The sequence below is a fragment of the Buteo buteo genome, chromosome 2, assembly GCF_964188355.1.
Source record: "Buteo buteo chromosome 2, bButBut1.hap1.1, whole genome shotgun sequence".
Lineage (NCBI taxonomy): Eukaryota > Metazoa > Chordata > Aves > Accipitriformes > Accipitridae > Buteo > Buteo buteo.
The window spans coordinates 62,187,659-62,210,979 of NC_134172.1; the positions used below are offsets into that span (position 1 = coordinate 62,187,659).

At 38.7% G+C, this 23,321-nt stretch overlaps 1 protein-coding gene across 11 annotated transcripts in view; it reads left to right on the top strand.

Annotated features, from left to right (window-relative positions):
* The window catches only part of PHF20 (PHD finger protein 20), a 74,568-nt gene that overhangs the window by 6,522 nt on the left and 44,725 nt on the right, over nt 1-23,321 (top strand). For 6 of the 11 annotated variants that reach the window (XM_075057728.1, XM_075057657.1, XM_075057737.1 and 3 more), the window contains 10 exons: nt 634-688; nt 2,336-2,464; nt 7,089-7,203; nt 13,502-13,673; nt 13,883-13,967; nt 14,725-14,804; nt 18,319-18,706; nt 19,114-19,221; nt 20,189-20,365; nt 21,204-21,377. In XM_075057728.1, the coding sequence (XP_074913829.1) occupies nt 7,121-7,203; nt 13,502-13,673; nt 13,883-13,967; nt 14,725-14,804; nt 18,319-18,706; nt 19,114-19,221; nt 20,189-20,365; nt 21,204-21,377 (1,267 nt within the window). In that variant the 5' untranslated portion in view covers nt 634-688; nt 2,336-2,464; nt 7,089-7,120. Of the gene's footprint in view, nt 1-633; nt 689-2,335; nt 2,465-7,088; nt 7,204-8,033; nt 8,183-13,501; nt 13,674-13,882; nt 13,968-14,724; nt 14,805-18,318; nt 18,707-19,113; nt 19,222-20,188; nt 20,366-21,203; nt 21,378-23,321 lie in introns of those variants that run through there. The other 5 variants (XM_075057676.1, XM_075057692.1, XM_075057716.1 and 2 more) reach the window with 4 other exon arrangements.

The following is a 23,321-nucleotide window of genomic DNA, read 5'->3' on the forward strand; positions in this document are numbered from 1 at the left end:
GGGACACCCAACAGTAGGAACTCTTGTTTTCATATTTAGCAATCCATTGGAAGAGATGGTGAACTCGTTATGATCATCTGTGCTGGATCTTTAGCCTATCATTTCACCTAGAATCATACATTCTCAATGTACAAGATAAAACTGACTGTAGCCTGTAATTTCCTTTAAGTGCAACTCGGCCCATATGGTGGATTTAACATGTCAGTGATCTAGTCTTTAAATGTCTGCAGACAGTACCTTGAATTTTGTGTTACTTGCATATACAAGGTTTGGTAGTTACACTGTCTGCTTGCCTAGTTGATGGTGTTACTCTGAAATATCTGGTGTGCCAGAGTAGGAGTAATGATAAAGTTACTGGTGGCTTCTGTTTGGCAAAGGATAAATAAATGATGGAGAAATTTGATGTGGATATGCAGAGGGAGTATCTGTGTGTCTGTAAAGATCTCATAAGTTTCTGTCTAATATGGATCACAGCAGCCTGCTGACCCTCTGTATTGAAATATTTTCAGATTAAATTGATGTTCTAGAGGTGTTATTGTATGATATTGTTGGCTGTAGAGAAAATATTTTTTTAAACTCTAATCTACTTTTAGTCTCAGAATTCACATGACTTATGTTTTTCCTTCCCTATAGTTGTACAACAGTGTTTGGAATGTTTGCAGCCATATAAGCAACGAGTTTTTTCTTGGTGAGTATAAGCATGGATCCTTGGTTTTGTTAATTGTAGCTTTTCTTTATGCTTTGGAAATTTTGCTTTAAAATTGAGGTTTTTATTAATTCTTGCAGAGGCACTGTGGATAATATTTTTCTAAATGAAATCCTTATATTCTTAAAACAAAGACTGCACATTTTCAGTTGGAGGAAAAAATGGCAGTTTTGTTGAAGTATATTTTCTTGAATATTTAGTTAGGAAAAACCTGCTTTATTTCGTGTGACTTAAATCCTTTTCCCAAATCTTTTTGCTTGTTCAGTGTTTTAAGAGTGTTTGTCTTTTGCCTTTAGTGTGTTACAGGAAAAAAGAGGGAAAACCAGAACAGCTAAATGAGCGATGATCAAATGATTGAAAAGAATTTTTTCAGTAATGAGTATTTATTTCTTTAATTGCACTTGGTAATTCAAATAGGTTTTATTATAGAAAAATATTTTTTCTATTCTGTTGAATTACCCACGTTCATAATTTCTGCTTCCATGTTGGTCTGTCCCAGTCTCACCACCAATTTGACAGCACAGTTACATGAGATGTTGTTGAGAGGATGAAAATGACATTCTTGATGTCCTCTGACCATAGGGAGGGTGTGAGGATCTTGATCTGGGGAGGGTAACTTATTGCTGACACCTTTTCACTTTTGTCACTGAGTACTTTGAGTAAGTCTTGGCTTTTGCCTGAAGAGGAGAGCAAATTAGATTTTTACTGGTGTCAGTTTTGTTAGTCTACTTGTATAAACTAGAGGAAAAATAGGAGTCTGAAATAAAATACTAAGACTAATATTAAGGGAATGTTTCAGTGTTGAGGAATTAGCTGTACAGTGTTCTTGTTACAGAAATTTTAAGTATCAATTCAGGATCCAGTTTCACTGCTGTGTTGCTCAAAGAGTTTGTGTAGTTGTTGATTGAGTCTGGGAAACCTTGAAAGCAAGAAGTCAGTGCTGGTCGAGATCTAGCTGAGGATCCTACATGGTGCAAATAAGAACTGCACGTAGTCCAATGTTTTGTTTGAAATGAGTCTTTTAGATAGAAAAAGGGAGGTGATACAGTATTCCTTGGAATTTATTTAGTGTCTAATGGTCTTCATGTCCAGTTCAAATCTCTCCTGTTTCTGTTCCTGTTGCATTAAAAAACTGCTTGACTGAAGATCTGAGACAATGTGTTTTGAAATACTGGTGCTAAGGACATCTTCTGAAACTCATGGTTGTGTCCTGAAACTTACTCATGTTGCTATGAAATGGTATGCATAAACAAAACATGAGGCAGGAGCATAGGGATCCTTAGATGAATAGTTAGTACAGAAACTGTTTGTGGATTAATACTTTTAACAGGTGTGGGGTTTTATTTCTGTTTTTATATGTAGGGCAAAATACAGTGAGGCATACTTAGTGCTAGCAACACTGCTGTAGGCAAAACCTGGTAGGCAGAATTTTTTTGTCTGCAGGCAATAAAAGTCTGTTGTAATCAGCTTCCCAAGTCAGCGCCAAAACAATTTTTAAAAGTGGTGTTTAAATGTTTGTGAGACTTGTATTTAGTCTTCATAAGATGCCATTAGGATTGTATAATATAAATGGTGTCTGTAAATACTGTTTTGCAGTCTCATACAGCCATTACCTTTTCTCATCTGCAGGTGTGTGGTTTCAGCACAGCATGGCTGTGTTCATCCACTTGCAAGGTCTTCCGATTGTGGTGGGGACCATGGACTTCTCTGGATTGACCATTCCTGATGGGGGCGTGCATATTGTAGGGGGTGAACTGGGTGAGGCTTTCATTGTTTTACCACTGATGAAGATGTGAGGCTTGGTATCATGTGTGCAGATGGTCTAAGTAAAAGGTCAAAACTAACTATTGCAGAGCAATAAAAACCTTATGTGCAAAATGTGATTGAACTTAGTCCTTGGCAGTTTCAAAATGGGCACATAGATACGTTAGCAGTTTTGGAACACTGGTGCTGGAGTGAATGGTAGAGTAGGCTAGGCTTTGTGGAATTGACTGTAAACGTGTTTTGGCATAGAAACTGCTTATACTGCTATATATGAAGGAGACAGAACAAGCTTGTGTCTTGTCACTTGTTTAGGAGCTGCAATTCAAATCTTGGGGCTGCCTTCAGTATCCCAGTTGTTACACCTGTGCTGCATCTTCAGTCAACACAGGACAATCTCTTGCTAGTTACTTATACTCCCTGGTTTTGCCAGTGCTTTTTATTAACCTGCTCCCTGTCCTACCATGTAGTCCTACTGACTCACCAGTGACATAGAATGCCTCATAGGAATTGGACAGCAAGCTTACCATCCAGAATAAAACTTTTGCATTGAAAATTTATGCAAACTGTCAAAGTTTACCATGCTCCTTTATGAAGTCAGAGAACTATGGTTTTTCATGGAGTTCCTCTTTCTCTATTGTGTTCTGATGGGGGTTGGGGGGAAATCCCTGGCTTTGGCACAGATACGCTAAAGAGTGAAGGAGACAAGAGGCTGAATTGTGGGAATGAATTGCCTTTTTTCTGAGCTGCTTATGAAGTACTGAATTGAGACAGTACGAAGTTTGGAAGTGGGACTGATTTAAAGGCAGGGGTTTTGGTGTGGTACTACATAGAGAATGGTTTAATCATACTTATCAGTGATTTGGAAAACAGTGTTTGCAAAGGTAGGTAAGGTTTTGAAAAAGGCAGCAGTGATTCTGTAGTTTCCAGAGAGGAAACAATAGAGGCTCTTGTTAGTGAAAGTTTGCCATAGCTGCTCGGTTTTGCTCCGTATGATAATATGAAAGATTTCTCCAGTTTCAAGAGGAACCCTCTTCTGTTGGAACTTAGTGATGTGCCAGGTTTGGGGCTCAGCACTGACAGAGCTTAAAACTGAAGAGAATAAGAATGGTTACGCGTGCAGGTATACAGGACCCACGCTGTTAGCAGAGCAGAAAACGTGTTTTAAAAAAACAAAAATTATGATCCCTGAAGGGATCGATATTAATGTAAGTGTGTTCTCCTCTGAATTGCCCTGATACTTAGAGGTACCAATCAGGAAGGCACATTTGTATCTGAATAGTCTTTAAAAGCTAAAATACTTCATGGTGACTTTTATGGGGAAGAAAAGGCTCTCCCTTTTAAACAGAAATGTTTACTTTCAGAGATGCAGATTTACAAATATTTTCTGTTCGAAGTAGTGACTTGTCTAAATCCTGGAGTATTTGTTCCTGAAACAGGTCTAATCCTCATAGTGGAATAAGAAGTTTTGGAGAAAAGCTGTACAGCTTTGGGGGTAGGCCTTGTAACTACCCCTTGTTTTAATCATGGTCTTGAGCACTTGAGAAAAAAGGATTCCCAGAGTTACTGGAGTGAAAAGCCTGCTCGTGTCTCAGTTTAGTTACCAAGTTAGTACAAATTCATTTTCTGCTGAAGAAAATTTTGGAAGAGATGTTCTGGTGAAGTATTCTTATTTCCGAGATGTAGCTGTGACTGTGTCTGATTTGTCTGGGGTTGTTTGTTAAACAGTCTGTTTTGATGTAGTTCAAAGTTCTTAAGTAGTCCTTGCAGGAGAGGACAGAGGCTGAAATATAAAATCTCGAAGCAGAGGCATGCCCCTCTATTCACTGCTTTCTTTCTGAGAAACTAAGTTCTCTATATGGTCAAGGTCATGCTGGTGAAATGTGGATGGGCTTTAGTGTTGCCTGTTGGCCTTGTTTGTGACAAGCTATGTGATGGCTCCCAGTGCAAGTTGTATCATATGGTTTCGGTCTTGCTCTAAGGCTGTATGTTTCAGGGTAAAATTGTTGAGGTCCTCTATTGGGTAATTTCTTGTGTAATGTTCTACCAAGTATGCATCTGCTTGAGGAAGTTGTTCCTGAAACTAGCTGCAAATGAAAAAGATAGCCGGCTTTGCAAGGCATGCTGAGTATAGGGACTGCTGGGTCAAGTGAAATCCTGTTGCAGAACGTGAGTGAGAACCCAAAGCAGCCCAAGTTTCATAACTTGGGAGGGGAGAGGAAGGATGATTTTGGGGGAGGAGGCAGTGGTATGAGATTTTTGCCCATACAATTTCACCTATTTCAACTTTCTGATCAGCTGCCTTGTAACAAGCTTGGCCAAGTTAGTGAAGTGCAGAATGTGTGTGCTCTGACAAATGCTGATGTTCAGCTTCTCTAGCTGTAAAGTGCACAGAGTTCAGATTTTTCACGGAATCTGCAGCCTCTGTAAATATGGTTAAATGGCTTCTGCTGTTTTTTTCAGACTTCCCTTTAGTTGTGATACTTGTTTTTTTAATGTTTGACTGAAACTATATTAAGGCCTTTCTCACCAAAATTGATGTTTATTTATAGAAGCCCTATTGTATGAGATCCTGTTACTCAAGCCAGGAGATGTGTATGTTCCTCTTCAGCCTCATGTAGGTGAGCTGAAATGACTCCCATTCTTCAGGATTGCAGCTGTTACTGAAGCGGACCACTGCAGAGAACTTAAACAATGTACTTCCAGTACTTTTAGGAGTACGTTGTCTTTGTGTGTCCCTACTTAGTGAAAAGGAGAAATAAGTTTACTAGCACAAGAGCCATCTTGCAGGTGTAATTTCTCCTACAAGTGTTAAGCAAAATGTCTCCTCCACATTTGGAGGCATGAAATTCTATTGCTAGTGTGAGAAAGTGGTATTTTAATGACGTAAATCTGCAGAGAAGATGGTGGATGTTTGAGGTGTGGGTGGATAAACTGTTTAAAAAAGAGAATGTAGCTTTGTACTGGCTGTTTGCATTTCCAGATTTTTTAAAATTATATATAATTTTTTTTAATTCTTACTGTTTATTTTTCATCAGAATGTAAAACCCCAACTGTCCTGACTTTTCCTTAATTTCCTTCCCCCTCTTCTTTCCCAATTAAAAGTTAGGAGGGTGGTAGTTGAATCCCTGCCCCACCCCAACCTCTAGCCATATTAAAAGACCGAGTCCTGGACTGGTTCAGATCCATGCTGGGCAAACTCAACAGTTTGTTATCAGATACTTTAGAAAAGTAACTTGCAATGTTTCTTGGTGGCTAAAATATTGTTTCTTTTGGTGTGAAATCACTGTGTTGTGAATTGAGCTTACAGGTAAGAGCATTTTTTTTTTTTCCCCATACTATTGCATGCTGCTTTAACAGTAGTGCAGATGAGTCTAAAAGCAGTGCTTTAGAGGAAGACAGCAGATCATCTTCTGGTAGAGAAGTTTCTTTGCATTGTGGTTATAATACTCGAGGTGGTGGGGGTGCCTCCATGGCCAGCCCTTGGCAAATAGCCTGGTTTGAAAAGTGTATTGATGGAGTAGCTTTTCCCTGCGTTAAAAGCTTTGACTTTCCTAAAGATCTTTGATTTCTGAACCACACTTGAACTTAAGAGTAGTTCTTCATAAAATAATGTTAACCCTTTTATAGATGCAGTTCAGTATCATTGCTGTTTATGCGTTGTGTGAACCAAAATGCTGCTGCTTATTTCTGTTGCCAGTGCATGTCTCCCTATTCTTGTAGTGTAAGATTAGAAGGTTTTTTAATTTAACCTGCGTCTGTTTTATACATCTTTAATTGAATCTTCAAGATACAGCCTTACTGTAAAGAGGACAGTATTGAATAAAACTTATTTGTATTTTTGGATCTTGTGAGCTTGAAGACTACAGGAACGGATTGTAATTTGTATCTTACAATTGTGGGAAATGACTGACAAAAATTTGGGAAAAATAACTCCTGATCAGGCTTTTTCACTAAATGTACCTTGAGAGAAACTACTTTGGCAAGATTTCTTAAACCTTTCTATTATCTGTTGGAAACATGTCTTAATAAAGACTGTTTTTATTTTCTGGTGAAAATGGTGGAGAATTGGGAAGAAAGCAATGCAAATATGGAAGCAGTATAGACAGTCTTCTAAAATTGGTTAAAGAAACTATGTATTTCTAATATCTTTGAACTGTATTGCATTTTTAGTGATGAGGTGACATAGTGTTCTTGAGTGTTTCCCTAACATGGTAGCTGTTGAAAGATTGTTACTGTGTGTGTTTTTGCCCACTTCCTGTTTACTGGATTCCTTGTTTTCATCAAAACTGGGAGGGGGGAGAGAATATTATGAAACTTCTATCTCAGTTGTGAATAAACATTGGGTTGCAGAGTTCTTAATTGACCTGGAACTTGGACTACTGGACAAAGGTTGTGCTTCAATCTTTCATGGTCCAGTAGCTACCACTTTGAACGCTTCTTTTGAATGATTCTGCACACTGTCACTTGGGAACCTTTGTTTAATAGATAATTGCCCCCATTACTTTCTGCAAACCAAAAATACAGGGGTCCCTTAACATCTAGCTTTTGGGGATTATGGTACATAAGCTTATTTTGTCTATGTCTTGATTAGTGATTGATATTTAATTGCATTTTTCAGGGGAATAAAATCAGCAGTGTTGATATTACAAAATGACAAAACATCCTCCGAATAGAAGAGGGATCAACTTTGAGGTGGGAGCCCAGTTGGAAGCCCGTGACAGATTAAAAAACTGGTATTTTTTTAAAACCATTCATATTATATTAACTCTAAGTCTTTAATATCTTAAACATTTTGTATTGGTACAATATTTAGAGCCCTGGTCATTGGTTTGTAGGAAAGTAGTTAATTTATAAAAGTTAATATACCAGTGGTTCAGATGGGCGATAGATGCTGATATGTTGTGCTGGTCCTTAAAAAGAAGTGTACTGGTGCTATCTGTATCTGGGAAATAGGACTACTCATAAATCTAGTGGGACTTCAGACTCTGATACTCCTGAATTCACACTTCAAGTTCTGTGCGATACACAGATTGCAGAGCAGAAATTATGGAGAGAGAAATCCTTCGCAATACAGAATACCCAATGTAGTTCCTCACTACTTGCTTTCCCATTGCTGTTGTGAATTCATAGGCTTTAAAGTCTGATTGAAATTGTTACAGCCTGTGCTCATTTGGGGATGGTCAGCTTTAGAATTAAAGAAGTGGGTGGGGAAATGCATTCCACACTAAGTCTGCTCTGGAGCTTGTCTTGCAGACTTCAGTTCTGAGGAGGAACACTTTTCTTGACTAACCACTGCAGTAGGAAGGGGAAAAAGGACCTAAAAGTTACTTGGGCTAACTTTGAGCCTTCTAACTCTTAATTTTAGGCAGTCAGCTCAAAAATTATCATTTAATAATGCTCAGTCAATGAAGCATACAATGAAAATTGCTGGAGTCAAAGACTACTTAAGTACAGGAATTAATTTGGTTTTGTTAGCTTCTTAAGATATCTTCTTTCTCCTGAAATCAGCTATAGTTGACTTTTATTTAAGAGTCTGTGTGGGTTAGACATGATTGTACTTCAGGCTCTGGAACCTGCTGGCAGGTTAAGTGTGCAGAAGTCACCGTGTTGAAAACCATCTGGACATCCCAGAAGGATGGAGCACTGCCTTAGACACAGGGGGCTTGTTCCAGAACATCTTGGTTGCATGCGGAGTATTTCTCTACTTTCCAGGTACAAGGGGATTGGAATTGTGAAAATGAGTAAACATAGCTCTTTATAGAAGGAGCATGAAGTACAAATGTTAAATCATACTTGCATGTTATGTTGGCTTTCCTGTTTAACCAAGAGTTGCGTAGGTAGGGCTTTGATTTGAATCTGCATGCATCTTTTGTATTCTTGATCTTTCTTTATATAGAAAAAAAACCATGCCTACAAAGAAGAGATTTCTTAGCCTGTCTGTAATGTAGGCTTATTAAAGATGCAGTTTAGTATAGATTGTGTTTGAGTAAGGCTAGTAACTTGTGTCCATGACTATTATCATTCTGACACATTTGGACAATAACAGTATCTCAAAGTATAGGTGTACACAGCTCCCACGTGGGAAAACTTTGAGGGGGGGAATTCAACACCCACTATAGTTTCCACAGATCCCTTGTCTTAAATTTGAATTTTGGATATGCTGCAAGTCCAAAACTAAGTGGTGGTGTTTGTTTTTTAAAAACACTTGATCTTAAATGACCTGTCTTATGCACAGTGTTTTGCAACTCTTTGATCTCATAACTAAACTTTCCGAACTGGAGAGTTAACTTTCTTTTGCTTGCTAAGCTTTTGAAACCTGGGTCAGAAAGTCCATATTACCTTGACTGGTCATCTGTGTATTTCTGTTTTTGGGGTTCATGAACCGAAAGTTGTAAGAGCTGGGGGCTTATTTTCTCTTAGCAATATCAGTGGTGACAGGGTGACACATGTCCCCAGGTGTGGATTTGTAGAGGACAGCAGACTTCTTTTTCCCCTACTACTTTCATCTGCTGCTGTGTGAACAGGACCACTCTATGGTGTGGTAACAATGTTCTCCTTTTATGTGGACACAAAACTTTCTGTTTGCTGATACTTGCTTTTCCCAGTGCTAGACCTTCAGAGCTCCGAGCTTTTCTTGTGTGTGCTTTTGTTGCTATGTTGGCACTTAAACATAGGCAGAAGTCTCTTGTTTGATTGGAGGGCTGGCTTTGATTTCTGTGCTTAGTACCAAACACACCAGTCAATTCATGGGCCAGTATTGCTTCTCAACAGCAATAGTGTTTTGGAAAGTATTCATCTCGGAGCCCCATTTACCTGTCTTTCATGGCAGTGGCTTGTGCCCTGAAATGTTAGTTCAAGACTTCAGGGTGTTTGGATGTGATACCAACCCTGTGAAGAGGGGGAAAAAAAAAGTGTATGCCAGCAGAGTAGTCAATGCAGGGTCTGCTCCCTGGCAAAGTGAATTTTGCATCTTTAGAGCTCTTACTGAAGGTTGCTTTGTTGTATCTGGAATCATAACGTACTGGAAGTGCACTTCAGTTCCTTGTGGAGTCATCTGTCACCTCCTAGACTTGGACTCCAGGGTGTACAGTGAGTACTTTTGGTGCTTGGCTTAGTTCTTAGGACTTGGTTGACGCATCAAAGCTGTTATGAAAGGCTTGTGACAGTGTCTTTTGACCTCAGAGCACTAAAGGGGGAGAGCTCTGGCCATCAGGCAGTACCTTTGTGCATGCTGAAAGATCTCTTGGTACATAGCACTGGAATTCAGAGGATGGATTAGTGGGACTGCCCCAGCAGTGCAGTCCTAAATGGAGAGATCCCAGAGAGGCTAGCTGTAACAATGTACATGCACACATTGTCCTGGCTGAATTGAGTTCTTGAAACTTTTTGCATTGGATCATTTAAGCTCTTCAGCGCTGGCTAGCTGCAGACAGCCTCTCTTACTGAAAAGGTTGTATGACTCTGCACTGAATGCCTGCAGTAGGCAAATGATGACACCTCTTGTGTTAACCCTATTGTAATGACACCTCTTCAAGTTCTTCTGTCTGTTGTGCAAGCAAAATGGATATGAAGAGACTTTTGATTCTGGTTGATGGTCTTGAGCATTGAAAACAAGATTAGTATTGTTAGAGTATTGTGCTACGCTGTTAAGGTTTAGATTGTCAGTGCCACGAGTTTAATTGCTTGTGCTGTTAGAACTTTGTCTCAGTGCTGGAAAGATGTAACCCCGTAGCTGTTGTCCTTCATAGTACTGCTTCTCTTAGATGCTTCCTTTCCTCTCAGCATTGCTTTGACTGCAGTAAGCTTGTCGTTTCCTAGCTCTGAGAGAGGGGGGGTTTACAGCAATTCCATTTTGCTATATGGGAAAGGAGGAGGGAGACACACTAGTCTAGGACTGAGAGATAAGAACTCCCCCAGTCAGCACCCTGATTTTGAATTTCGAGATATTTACCTCTTTCCAGAAGAGGATGGTTTTACACTCGTGTCTACAAGAAACCCCTTTTCATATTGTTTGCTGTGCTCTGACAGCAGAAGTCTGAAGTTGCCAGTCATTGCTAACCCCTGTCTGTTGAGAGTTATACTGGTGGGGCTTTTGATTGTTGCTTGGGTTCTTATCAAAACTAAGGCCAGCAGTCTGGGCATCTTGGATATTTTCCCTTGCTCTTTAGCCAGTGGAAAAGGCCTTGAAAGGTACTTGTCAATCCTTTTGAATTGAGCTGGAAAACTACTTGTTTTGGCCTCCCAATATATTTCAAGAAGTTGTGTCTGATTTTAGCTTATTTTTCACAGTGTGTTAGATAAATATTGAAATCTGTACCTGTTGGGGATTTCTTACACAGGATCGGTTAGCTGTCTTGAAAACCCATGGAGTCAGCTAAATGCTTCCTTAGTGGTTTGGGAGAGGATGTGTTGGACCATCACTGGACACATGGCAGTTGTACTCTTCTTTTTCAGGCCTTAACCAGGCTTCAGCTATTGGCCTTTCACTTTGTGTGTCCTCACATAATATGTTTTCTTGATAAACAAGTCTGAACTTCTTTTAAGTTACCTCTACCCCTTGGCATGTTCACAGACTTTTTGGTGCATGTGTATGGATATGCTTTATCGTTCCTCTTCTGTATAGATCTGTGAGGACTTGTACCTCCTGATGTGGCATGCTTGCTCAACACTTTGAAGGCTAGGGTACAAATGTTGGAGTAAGGAAGCTTGCACTGTCAATGTATGGTGCTCAGAGCTGTTGACAGCCTGTGAACCTTTCTTCTTTGTTTTGAAGTTGCCAGGGTTATGTTTCTGAATGGAAGGCGGTATCAGGGAGGGGGCTGTCAAAGTTTGTGGCTAGATCTAGCACAGCTTCTAATAGGTTTACTGTTCCAGTCAAGAGCACCGAACGAACATGTTTGCTGACGTTGGTTGCTTCAGAAAGAGAAGATTTGTTCAACCTTTGTAGCATGTAATTCAGGAGCTGGCCGAGAGCTCTAGTGCACCCATACCAGCTCTCAACCAGGCTGAAACTTGGTCTTGTCAGGCATGTTTTTCTTGATGATCCATCAGCATCTCTCCCCCATCAGGGAGTCTTTAGAAGGTGAGGTGGCATAGGTGCAGATGATATTCGTGCATGGTTCTAGGATGATGGTTCTTCTGGTGGAGAAGGTTCCTCCTTTTACTGGCTTATGAAGCAGGGAACAGTCTTGCATCATAGAGTTAGTTGGCTCTTGTCACTTGGGCAGTGGGAGAAGGTGGATTGAGTGTGTTTACCAGAGGTGGTTATCTGCATGGACTGGATTCTTAGCATAATGTTGAGTCGGTATTCTGTCATTTTTGTCAGCTTCCCTCTTGATCTTTGAGAATCTGGAGAAGCCCTAGGCCCATTGCAGTCCTGATGGCAAAAGCGTCTTTCTGGGTAGTCTCTTGTTGAGAGGAACTGGGAATTCCTACCCCTGTTTTTGCTGTACTTCGTAGGCAACTGGATACTGGTTTTTGTCATTACCAGTAACTAGTGATAGGCAGTTGCTGAGATATCTAAGAATAAGCTACATTTAATAGAACTATGTTGTTTTATGTGGAAAGACTGTGAATATTCTCCCCTCATGAACATGTGCAGGCCAGTGCTTGGGGTTACCTATGTATGAAATATGTTGGCTGTCACACAAAGGAAGTTAGTTACTTCCTTCCTAGGAAGCTGGTAACCAATTAGTTGTCCCTGCCATAAGTATCTCCCATTTGTGTTCCTCTTCTCCACAGCCTTTGCTGCATGTGTCTTGATAATATATTGGGATGAACTAATGGCATAACTTGAGGCATATGGCATTGAGTGTTAGGCAGGGCCTTAGTCTGTGGTTGCAGTGTAAGTCTCTAGCATGGCCTATTTGTATCTCTTTTGAACAAGTCATGACTAGATGTCTCAGATATGCTGGAGAATTTCAGTTGTAGGTAGCTTTTCATCTGTGTAGGATTGTAGAATGGTAGTCTGCATTTAAGTCTTAATTCTGATGTGTCTGGGTTTTGTTTTTAGCATCAGGCTTGATTCTTTTGAGATGCCATTTCTTTCTACCACTTGTTCTATCTTTTTTAAGTGTGATTTACCAGCTACAGAATAATTGTGGATTTGGGTTTCTTTTTCTTCAGACTTTTGTTGAAGAATTCAGTGGGGCCTTGCCTTTCTTCCACAAATAACTGAAAACACTGACAAGTGAAGATTTCCTTCTGGCACTATTATTGAGGAGCAGAAGATGTCAATACTTGGGATGTTACTTTCAGTTGGGATAGTGAAATATGCTATTATTCTGAAATACTTACTGAAGTTACAAATTACCAATGCAATTAAAGAAATGCATAGTTTATAAGGTCTTCCTGATTAGAAACAATGGGATTTAACTCATCTCGGATTCCTGTACTTCTAAAATACTGAGAGATTTTTATTTCAGTCCTAGGACTTTGCAGATGAAATTTAACTTTGGGAATCTGTAGCTTAAATTAGGTTTAGTGTGCCTGCTAGACTTTTGCTGTTATGCTGGGAAGATGATTCATGATGTCTGTTGATGGATATCTCTGAGAGAAGTGAGTGTATTGACCTCCAGGTGTTATTCTTGATAAGAGGGAGCTGAAGCTATCAGTTTTCTGAATATGTGAAATTTCTAGGTGTAGGGAAGGATTTTCTGACTTCTTGATCTCCAGTTATTTTTTTTTTTCCACCCCAGACTAAGAACTCCTTAGTTGTCTCTTCTTCCTGCAGCCACTGTTTGCCTTTGCTGTTCAGTTTTGGGATTTGTCCTGTGCTGAGCTCTTGGTAATTTTGTAGCATCTTTATTGCTTATACAAGTGATATACCAAATAATATTGAGATTGTAGAAACTAAAGGTTGTTAGGTGTAGTTACTTGGCTCCCCATGACACCTGATCAAGCAGATCTTCAGATATTTTGCTTTTGATCATGCAGAAGGCTCCATTTGTGTCATGTTTTGTACTGTATTTAAGTTTCTGAGACAGATTACCTTATTCTTAATTGAAATATTTTAATCTACCTTTTGACCAGGTATCCAGCTCACATTGAAGAAATTGATTATGAAGAAGGAAAAGTACTTATCCATTTCAAACGCTGGAACCATAGATATGATGAATGGTTTTGTTGGGACAGTCCTTATTTGCGTCCCTTAGAGAAAATACAGTTAAGAAAAGAAGGATTACATGAAGAAGAAGGTTGTGCAGTAAGTAGAAAATAGAGGACATTTGAGTATGTTACATTTAACATGCAGTTGTATGAATTGTGACCATTAAAATGCTTCACTGTTGCTGTGTTGCCTGCTGTATAAGTTTTATGATTTAAGTATTGGAAAACTAATAATTTTGCTGTTTTAATGAAGTTGTATGTTTCAGTAATTCTCATATGAAAACACTTTTAACTCCTGTCTTGTAGGGATTTCATATAAATGATCAGGTATTGGCATGCTGGTCTGATTGTCGCTTCTATCCAGCCAAAGTTACTTCTGTTAACAAAGATGGTAAGGAGTCACTTTTGGTTTTGTCATGCTTTTTAGTAATGCATTTCTAATTGTATTCTAACCTCTTTGCTTAGGTGGAGACAGCAGGTACAGCAGACAGAAGACAGCTGTGAAAAGTTTTATTTTCAATTATATGTTTTACTCTGCCCTCAACACTTTTAACCTAACCTCTTACCTTTTTCATGAGATAAAAGAACTTTCTGCTGGGATATCCAGTCAGTAATTGGTTTAAGTATATATTTTGGAGAAGTTGTTTCTTAAGTGTATTGTCAAGAGATGCATGTAACTGCAGTAAAACTAGTGTCAGAGCTGCAAAAGCCCTTTACAAATAGGGAAGAAAAAAAGTACAGCCATGCTTCTCCTTTTCGAATATCATTAAGGAACCATGAAGGACTTGTTCTTGTGCTGTGCTTTCTTTAGATTGCCTATATGTTGTAAGATCAAGGAGAAAAAGTCTGTAATTATCTATTGGAGTATTCTACCAGAAATGTTTTGGGGTTTTGTGAGGAAAGTATATCTAAGGAGCAACTCTAAGCTTAGACATGCAGCTTTATGCTTGCCATAATTATTTTTGGTAACTTCACTGTTTCTTCCTTACCTGGCCTGTGATAAGACCTCTGCTGTTGCAGTTTCTAACACAGATAAGGCAGCTTTTACCTAGAGCTAAATATGCAGCTAGAGTATTGGAGCTGCCAGCAAATGCTCTGTAAAATAACTTCTAATCTTTAAATTCTTATGCTTTATTTTCAAATTTTAGGTACATACACTGTGAAATTTTATGATGGTGTAGTTCAGACTGTCAAAAACATTCATGTCAAAGCTTTTTCCAAAGATCAGGTAAGTATTGTGTTCATACTACTAGTGTGTTCTAAAATTGACAGTTCAGGTGGCTAGATTTGATGAATTATAAAATATGAAATTAATGAAACATCTCAACTGCTAAGATACAATACATCTGAAATAAAATGTTAAAATGGAAAGGTTATGCAAATCTTCATGGTATGATTTGCAAAGCTCTCAGGCTCATGTTCTCATGAATGCATCTCTTGAACTAAAGTTGTCATAGGCATACAAATAAAACAGTTTTCTAAAAATCATTGGAAGATTCAGAATGTACGTACTAAAGCAAGTGGTAGGTTATTGAAACACTTTGTTTCACCTGTTTGAGATTAGTTTAAATGCATCTTAAAAATTAAGGGATGGGAACTATGGAGTTGATGGAAACTATTCTTTCCCAAAATAACTACTTGATTGTCTTGAGACTTTTAAGGAAGCTGTCTGGTAATCTTTCACCTCACAACTTTGAGAGGATAAGCTTTTTTACTAATCCCATGTTCTGCTTCTATGGTTCGGTTGTTCTACCAACTCTTCACCTGCTCAGCGCTGTAGTTTCAACAACCTTCAGCTTATGATGGAAAGTAGTAGTGAGCCATTCTAAAAAAAAAAAATAAAATTTCCTGCTGATGGTGAGAAGGAAGAAGTGCTGCTTTGTACTTCAGTTTTCATGTGCGGGCACTTTGTAGGAAAGGCTGACAAGTTATAGTCCTATATAACTTGGTTAAAACTTCTCAAGTACCTGCTTCAGAATAATTTTTATTACAGAAGTGGTTTTAAGTTTGACATCTTGCCACACATTCCTGTTTGGTAGCTGTAGGCTGTGTTTTTAGTCATACCTTTCGCTTTTAGTTTTTTGGAATGTTAAGTTTGAGCAAAGAAACTGAATCCCTCCCCCAAAACACAAGTCTTAAATAGAGATTCCAATACTGAGTATTAATGGATACAATTTAAATCTGTCACTGTTGTGAAGAGGCATGCCATTCCTTGAAGGTCTCCAGATTTGTGTATCTGCAAGGCTGGGAGGGAATGCTATTTCAGATTTGCCACAAAGTGCTCTTAATAGCTTTCAAATGGTAATAATTGTGCCTGGTTGAGGGTTGACTAGTACTCACAAGGGAACTACTTGAAGAATCTTCATTGCCATGAGAAATATTTCTACCATATTTAACCCTAAATACATGAAATTGAACAATCGTAAGAAATATTCTGCATAAGAAAGGCAAAATATTTTGTCTCTCCTTTAGGGAGTTTCATGTTTCTGCATAGCTTTGGGTGGGTTTTAAAAGGAGTTTAAGTTTTTGTCTCCATTTAACCACTGGCAGGGAAGATTTCTTTTAACCCAAGAGATAAGTTATGCTAGAACATTTTTGTTCTGTTCTTTAGCGTAAAAAAGCATAAAGGGAGAATTTCCTAGTGAGCTCTGTTTACACAATCAGAAGTAAAGTTTAAAAAAAATACTTCAGCCACTGGAGAGCTCAAGATTCAGTTGTGAATGTAAGTTACATAAGTAATGTATGGATTCATGTATAACTGCATGCTGGCAGTGGAGGGCAAGTGTCGGATTCCTCTTCATCATTTGGAGAGACTGTAGCCATGAAGACAGACATAGCTTAGATCTTAGCTGTTCTTAAAAAGTCCCCAAACCACCTGATTTCTGAAGGGAGCAATGTAAGCTGGTTGTCTTTTCTTTAATGACGGTGTTACCCTGTCCCCATGTACAGGGTGTAACATGCTATATTGAACAGTGATGGTAAAATGCTAATGACCTGCACAGCATGAATGTACTTGTACAAGGACACACAGCTTTTAAGAGTTCAGTAACATCAAGAGGTAATTCAGACATACTGTATTTATGGTTCAGTTTCTTGAGAGTAATTTGATTAAGATGGTTCATGTGTGTTCCAGTACCAGATACTTGATTCAAATCAGATGGTTCTTTGAGCAGCACAACTGATGAAACTTAATGTCTGATGGTTGTGCTTTGATTTTTTTACACTGAGTTTCCACTGAAGATTCTCCCATAGCTGTGGCATTTAAGGAATTTACAGGTGACAGATTTCTATGATGTTTTGTAAAAGTGGTGCTCAGACACCTAAGAAGGTGAAAGACTTTCTTTCCCTTTGTGTTGCTGTTTTCATGAAATATACAGCAATTTGATCTCACATTCTTAAAAAGTGCTTTTTTAATCACCTCTGTGCCAAGTATGGTTGAAATAATATCATAGAGGGTGGAGCAGATTACACATTCACTATTTTATTGCATTAAGATTATTTCTTAGGACTGTGGTCTGAAAACAGCAGTCTTAAAAGGTATTGGTTCAACTAAGCCACATATAGATAGGAAGACTGGGGTGGGAAGAGGCAAGAGGTACTGTCTAGTACAAGGAGATAGTAAGTCTTAAGTTTATTCTCAGAATTTGGTATAACATGGTCAGCTGCTTTCTTTCCCCAAAAAGGTATCGAGGTATTTAGCCCTTCTTGTCCTCTGACCATTGTTCAAATTTTAAGCTTGTTGTGCCTTGCAGAACTATGGCTGGAAAGGAGTATGGTTGTTCTTTCATGCTTGAATTTGTTAGGCAACAGGAAGAGGGAAGTTAGTTCAACTACAGGCACTGTTGACACACGACCAAATATAAATTATTAATCCAGGCGCTAAGTTAGAAGGTTTCTGTTCATCAGAGCAGAGAACTTCTGGGACAGCCTATAGCAGAATCTTTGGAAGGGGAAAAAACCAAAATCGGCATCCCCCCCAGGTGGTATTGATGTGAAACCTGATCAGAAAACGGAATGGACATTGAGTAGCAGTGACCTGTTGATATAGGGGTGTTCTTCCTGGTTTGGTGTTATTATATAAGAACTATAGGGAAATGAGATTATGGTTGAATCTGTATTAGTAGCTTGCTGGCCAGGGACTGTTAAGGATTTTCATGTCCTCATGCTGAACACAAATTACAGAAAGATAAAGTTTAAAGTTTTGTTTTTAAATATGTAAATTTTAACATCATGTGTTTACTGATGAAGTTGGTAATTGCAGTTGCTTTACATGACTCTTTACTTAGCGCATTTCAGTAGCAGTGATAATTACAAGCTAAGTACTGGTCTATTTTGAATGAGACACTTTTGTGAAAGGAAATGGTTTTTGCATCCAAGTGATTGAGCTGTTTACCCTTTTTTGTGCTCTTGACTTCCACTCTTTCTTCAGTGTCCCAAGCAGGCTTTAAGTAGTACTTCACCAAGCTAGTATGGACCTAACCCGCATGTGAGAACAAAGAAACAGCGAATCTTTTATGTCAGAGTTGTGAAAAGAGTGAATCTGTTGCACTGTCCTGTTGAAGATTCATGGGTCCTTGAGCAGTTCAAGTGCCTCTTAAGTTTTCATCTATGGGTTGCAGTAGAATATATGCTTTTATCCTTTGAAAAATTGGACAAGGATGCAAGTCTACTAAATATAGAGGCAGGGGAGGACTTTCATATTGCAGTAAGTTAATATTCATGTGTCATTCTCTTAATTCTAGAATACTGTGGGTAATGCTAAGCCTAAGGAAAGAGGTAATGAAATTCTGTCATCTCCTGAAAAGCAGGAGAAATTTAAAGAACAGAGGAAAGCAACAAGTAATGCAAAGAAAGACAAGGATGAAAAGACATTGAAGACTGAGAAAAGAGTTAAGCAACCTGATAAAGAAGGAAAATTGATTGTCATCTCGGAAAAAGGCAAAGTCTCAGAGAAGAATATATCTAAGAATGGAAAAGAAGATAAAGAGAATATATCAGAGAATGATATGGAATATTCAGTAGATGCAGAAATTGAGAAGAAGCCTGAGAATGACAATGTAAAGAGTCCACAGGAAAATACAAAAGAAACTAAACGAAAACGTGGAAGACCGCCGATAACACCTCCAGCAGGTATGTAGCTAAACTTAAATGTTTAGGCCATATATCAGAACCCTTCTAAACTTACCTAAAGGAATGAAAAGTATCTTGCTCTTTCACAGCCTAAGTTTCTAGAAACTTTAAAAAAATTTTAAACTCTTCTTTGTTCAGGCTTGGTTAGGACAGCTGAGAGCATACTTGTTAGTCAGATTTGGAGCTTCAGTGGTTTGGTCAGAGAGGAGATTTAGGCAAGTAATCTTCCTATATTATAAGACTTGTCTGCAGTAGGATTAAATACTACTATGTAGACTTTGGAAAGCCAGGTGAAACTGTACTTATGCAAGTCCAGTTTTTTAAGTTGTGAGGCTTAGGAGTTTATGTTTTGAAGAGTTTTGCAGCTTTGTATCCGGTCAATTTTTGTTCTCTATCTAAATATGTAGAGCCAAGTTCTCAGACACTGCAGCCAATAACTTTGGAGTTAAGACGTCGGAAAATACCTAAAGGAGGTGAAGTTCCATCAAAGCGCCCCAGGATTGAAAAAAACTTGTGTGAGTATTTTTTGGTATTCAACTCTCACAGTATTTTTACCTATGAGTTCTTGAAGCTTAAGTGGAGGGGGGGAAAGTCTGTAGTATTAACCTTGAACTGTGATACATGAAATGGCTGAAGTGCAGCACCTGTTTTTCTTAAATTGGCCATTCATCATGCTGAAATTCTCTCCTAAATCTTGGAAGCTGCATTTGGATAAAGGAGACACAAGCTGCAAGTCTTGATGCAGAAGTTAGTTAACATAGGGGAGGCAGTGATTATATTGCCTCCAATACGTAGAAGGTTATAAAAGCCTTTTTCGAGATGTAGAAACTCTCTAGTTACTAGATGGAGGATCTACCATATCGCTTAGCAAAGAAACTGTAATACTAGATAAATATTCATGTCACTGCAGTCTAATAGTTTCTACTTTATCTTGATATGTTGTGTAGTGATGTTGAAGAACTTGAGTGTGTTGATGAGGAGAGAAAACTGTATTTGCTTATAGTAGTATCATGAACAAGGGGATGCAGATCTGAAGAAGGCTGTCTTTCCCTTCCTTAGGACCACAAAGTCTTAAAACTTCAGTGCACATACATTACCCAGCTTAGGGTCAAAGTTGTTTGTGTGTCTGAGTTGTCTCATCTAACTTCTGGCATTACTTTGTCTGTGGGACAGTTGCTGTTTAAAGCGGTGTTTTATCAGTAAGATATTGATCAGTATTCTTACTTCAAATCTGTTACTAAAAGAAAATTTTGAGACACCTGTAAGATAAGATTTTGCTCTAGTTTTATGTGTATTTATAACTGCTAATATGATTGTAGCTTTTACAGAGAGGTGTAATCACCAGGGCTGTTTAGCTCTTGCTATATTAACCTCAGTCCTTAAATGCACTTTCAAACTGGGAGGGGACACCTTTAACTTTTGCTTGTGAGCTTATTTAGTAATTCTGTAACTGCATGGTACTATTAAATTTGTCTATTCCAGCTCAGGAAAAATTGAAGAACTCTTCAGATAACCCTGAAAGAGACCAGATCAGGAGACGATCTTCAAGGCTCTCATCTAGTATTAGCCATGAGATTTTAAATACTGATCATGTCACAACTTCAACAGAAATTCAGCATTTGAAAGATGCAGTATCTAACCAAAAGGAATCTGAGAAGGGTAAGCAGCTTCCTGGTATAGTCTAGATTTGTGGTGGCATGGCAGTAATCTAGTTGTTGCAAGCACTATATTTTCACTTGCATAGCCTGCAGGCTCTATATTTGCAATTACAATCTGATTTCATCAGCAGTGCAGAGAAAACTCAAGGAAAGTTTATATCTATTTCTGCTGCCTGGATTGCCTTTTACTTTTGATTCTCTCTCTGTCAGTAACCCTAGCTTTTAACCTTTGTGTGATGGGAGCTTTTCCAGTAGAGGGATAACTGGCTGGGGTAACTAGCCTTGCAAAAGCAGAGCCCCGTAGGTCATAAAATAACTTAAAGGAAATGTTGTGGTTGGGGTTTTTTGCCTTTTTTTTTTTTTTTTAAGGGATGCAGGTTATGCTTGTGAAAATAAGGTGATTACGCAGTTTTAACACTTGCAGATTGAAGAAGTAACGCAAATGCTAAACTTACAGTTTAATCCTCTTGTTGAACACTAAAAACATTAAATGGGATGCTTTTATTCTTAGACTGGGTGGAGATAATGCTCCCTTTTTCTGCCCTGTGCTTCCTTGCTATTCCCTTTCAGGGGGAGCTCTGATAATGCTTTGAGGAGACCTGTCCCATTTTAGGCTATAAAGAGTTAGCAGCCTGTGTGTTTCTAAGCAGCTCTAAATTTAGAGGGTTGCTACAAGTAGCTGTGTTGTAAAAACTTGATTTTGTGTTAATGCAACAGCAAGCAGTCTCAGCGTGGGTGGGTATCTGTCACCACTGTAATGTGATGAACACACACATTAGTGTTCTGGAATATGCTTTTGTGTGCGTTTTAATCAATGAAAATTTTTTTCTCCATTCTAGTCCACTTAGAAATTCCTGTTGAATCTGACCAAAGGTTCAGTGAACAAGAGTTGCCTGGAAACACATCACATAGCACAGCACTCAGTACGGATGCCAGTTTACAGGAAGAAAAAGTTGAAGACACTGAGTCTTTGTCTGTAACTGTCCGAACTCAAGAACCTTCTGCTGCTACAGGTTCAAATTTTGATTTTGTATTTAATGTTGATACGTTTAAGGCAACTGATGCCAGGTGTTTTGTGCTTGTATGTGTGTCACAAACAAAAGTTGTGTGTTCTTGCAGTGTTAACCATGGGACGGGGGGGAAATGCATATTTTTATTCCTTATGGACTGAGTTTTGATATTATGCTTTGGAGATCGACAGCAATCTCCCAAAAAGTGGCAATCATAATTTTTAAATGACTGGGTGTAATATTTTTAGCATGTGAATGGTGAAACTAACAAACGCTTGTTTTCAGGTTATAATTTAATGTTTGTAATTCTGGATTAAGTTGGACTAACATCTTAAAAGATCAGGTTCTTTTGTAATTTCTGTGCTGCAGGTATGTGGTAGCCTTGATGTTTGGGAATCCTGATTGTGGATTTCTATACCCTTATGTTTTGGCTTTTGTTGTACTTAAGTCCTAGACTACTTAGAGGTTTTAGTGCAAATTTATGAAATTGTTCAAACATTTCAGTGTCTGTCTTAATGTATATATTCTATTTTCTCTTGGCTGGGGAGTGTACTTACCATGCTTTTTCAAATTAAAATTTCCTATGCAGATAGTAGACTATGCCAAAATAGTGCTGTCCTGTGATTATTTTTTGTAACTTTAATACTTATATCTGCAGCTAACTGGGGGAACTTGAACTACAATTTCCCTGGTTTATGCTCTATCAAAGAAGCTTAATTTTAAGTAGAACAGAACATTTAGAGGGATTTACAGTTGCACAGCATTGCTAATCTGTATGTGCTAGCTTTCATCCTGTTTGTTGGTTATTCCAAACTTATCCTCCCGCTTGCATGTGTCCTCTTCCACCCACTCTTATGTAACTGTACAAATTAAATGTCCTCTCCCTTTGCCACTGATGTGCACCTTCAGTGCAGGAAGGAATTTACCTCTTTTCCTTTGCTCAGGTTTGATGTATAAATGGTCTTTTACTATTTAAAAATTAGAGCTCTTCTGATCTTGCTCTCCTTCCTAACCAGGCTGATGATATTACCCACCTGTATTCTAACTGTGGTATATCCAGAGTCTTTTCAGTTGATGTGTGTTGGGGCCATGCTTTTACTTCCCTACATTCTGGTGGTGAGTTTGCAAGATAGTGAGTGGCTGCAGATTCTTTTTGCTAGTCAGGCTGCTGTGTCCTTTTCAGTCCATTAAGTACTTCTGGGTTTAACTTTTTTTAAACTGATGTGTTGTAGCTTGTTTTGGCTCATGAAGGCAAAATCACTGTTTGGCTGTTGTACGTGAACAGAACATTAATCTCTCTGACACCAAGGAAATGCCATTACTCTCTGTGTTGGCTCTGAGTACATGAGCTATTGACAGCCTGCCTGCAAATCTCTGAAGCAAAGGAAGGATGTAAAAAGTGTTGCTCCTTCCAGTGGCTATGAATTTGTTCTTCCCCCTCTTGTAGCAGGTGGAACTGATTTAATGTACACTTTAAAGTTTAGGTTGAATACTTCCTCTGGGTAATTGCAGTGTAGTATCACTGGTTTCCTTAAGGTCATGTGCTGACAACTGGTGAAGCTTCTCACAAGTGCTTTGTCAGGTACTGCTGTAGTAGTCTGCTGTCTGGGTTAGCTAAACTGATACCCTGTCTAGAAGTTTGCAATGCCAGCAATATTAGCAGCTAGTGCTGTGAGCTCTTTCCTTCAGAATTTGAAGTTCCTCTCCTCCAAGGTGCCCTTGAAACTGGACAGGCATCCTTGAATGTAATTTTAAGATGAATAGCCATGTCCAGTTTGCAAATTCTCATGCTGAAGTAGCTTTTGTGGATGGCAGGAGGGGCTGTCTGCTGTAGCAGCAACAGAGCATTCTTTTTTTTTTTTCTTCCTTCTTTGAATCTCGGGAAGATGTCCGAGGAGTTCTTAATGGAAAGACTGCAGACATTTGTGTCACTGGGAGTGCAAAGAA